This window comes from Arachis ipaensis, chromosome B10, assembly GCF_000816755.2.
Source record: "Arachis ipaensis cultivar K30076 chromosome B10, Araip1.1, whole genome shotgun sequence".
Taxonomy (NCBI): Eukaryota; Viridiplantae; Streptophyta; class Magnoliopsida; order Fabales; family Fabaceae; genus Arachis; species Arachis ipaensis.
The window spans coordinates 11,188,528-11,189,395 of NC_029794.2; the positions used below are offsets into that span (position 1 = coordinate 11,188,528).

An 868-nucleotide genomic window follows, 5' to 3' on the forward strand; every position below is an offset into this window, starting at 1 on the left:
TATATTGAATAACATTAGAGCGGGGTGCTTCGAAACACCGCAACGGAGTCTTCGTCTTCGTCTTCGACTCTTCGTCGTCGTCCACTGTCTGCACTCACTCTTCAAGTTCTAGCTCCTCTAATGGTATCGCTACTATTTACCGTGGTTGCAGTCGTGGATCACTCTTGATTTCCAACTATCTAAGTGCGTGCGCATCGCGCATACCCTACCCTAGCGATCAAAAATGGCTTCTAGATCTATACATCGCACTTGGCTTCTAATTGTTGCGGCATGCTTGCCACTATTGCTGATTCCCCAACCAGCTCTTTCCCAAACTCCTCGCCCTAAGAACGTTCAAGCTTCCCTTCGCGCTAAGTGGTCCGGCACTCCTTTGCTGCTAGAAGCTGGGTACGTTCTCCTTTCGTTGCAGAAATAAATGCTTTCGTTGCTCCTTTTCTCATTTTTTTGTGTGCCTTGTGAACAGTGAATTGTTATCGAAAGAAGACCAACGGCTTTTCTGGGACTTTATTGAGGTTTGGCTTAATGCTGATGAGGATGCAGGTGGTTCTCATTCGGCGAAAGATTGCCTTAAGAAGATTCTAGAACATGGGCGCCCTCTTTTGAGGGAACCTTTGGCCTCATTGTTTGAGTTCTCTCTTATGCTGAGATCAGCATCCCCTAGATTGGTCCTTTACCGCCAGTTAGCGCAGGAGTCCCTCTCTTCATTTCCTCTTAGTGATGATGATAGTTTCTCGGAAAATGACAAGATTGGAGTGAACAAGTTCAATCCCCTTCATGATGGTGTGGACCTCAGGAGCCCTCAAGGCAAATGCTGTTGGGTGGATAATGGTGACCAGTTGTTTTTCGATGGTTCGGAGCTGCGGCCTTG

The 868-nt window shown here is 47.2% G+C and overlaps 1 protein-coding gene across 2 annotated transcripts in view; it reads left to right on the top strand.

Moving 5' to 3' along the window:
• Positions 8-868, top strand: part of LOC107622442 (UDP-glucose:glycoprotein glucosyltransferase) — a 17,690-nt gene continuing 16,829 nt past the window's right edge. Inside the window, exons 1-3 of one of the 2 annotated variants that reach the window (XM_016324324.2) lie at positions 8-387; positions 464-726; positions 805-856. In XM_016324324.2, the coding sequence (XP_016179810.1) occupies positions 224-387; positions 464-726; positions 805-856 (479 nt within the window). In that variant the 5' untranslated portion in view covers positions 8-223. Of the gene's footprint in view, positions 388-463 lie in introns of both variants that reach the window. The other variant, XM_016324323.2, reaches the window with a different exon arrangement.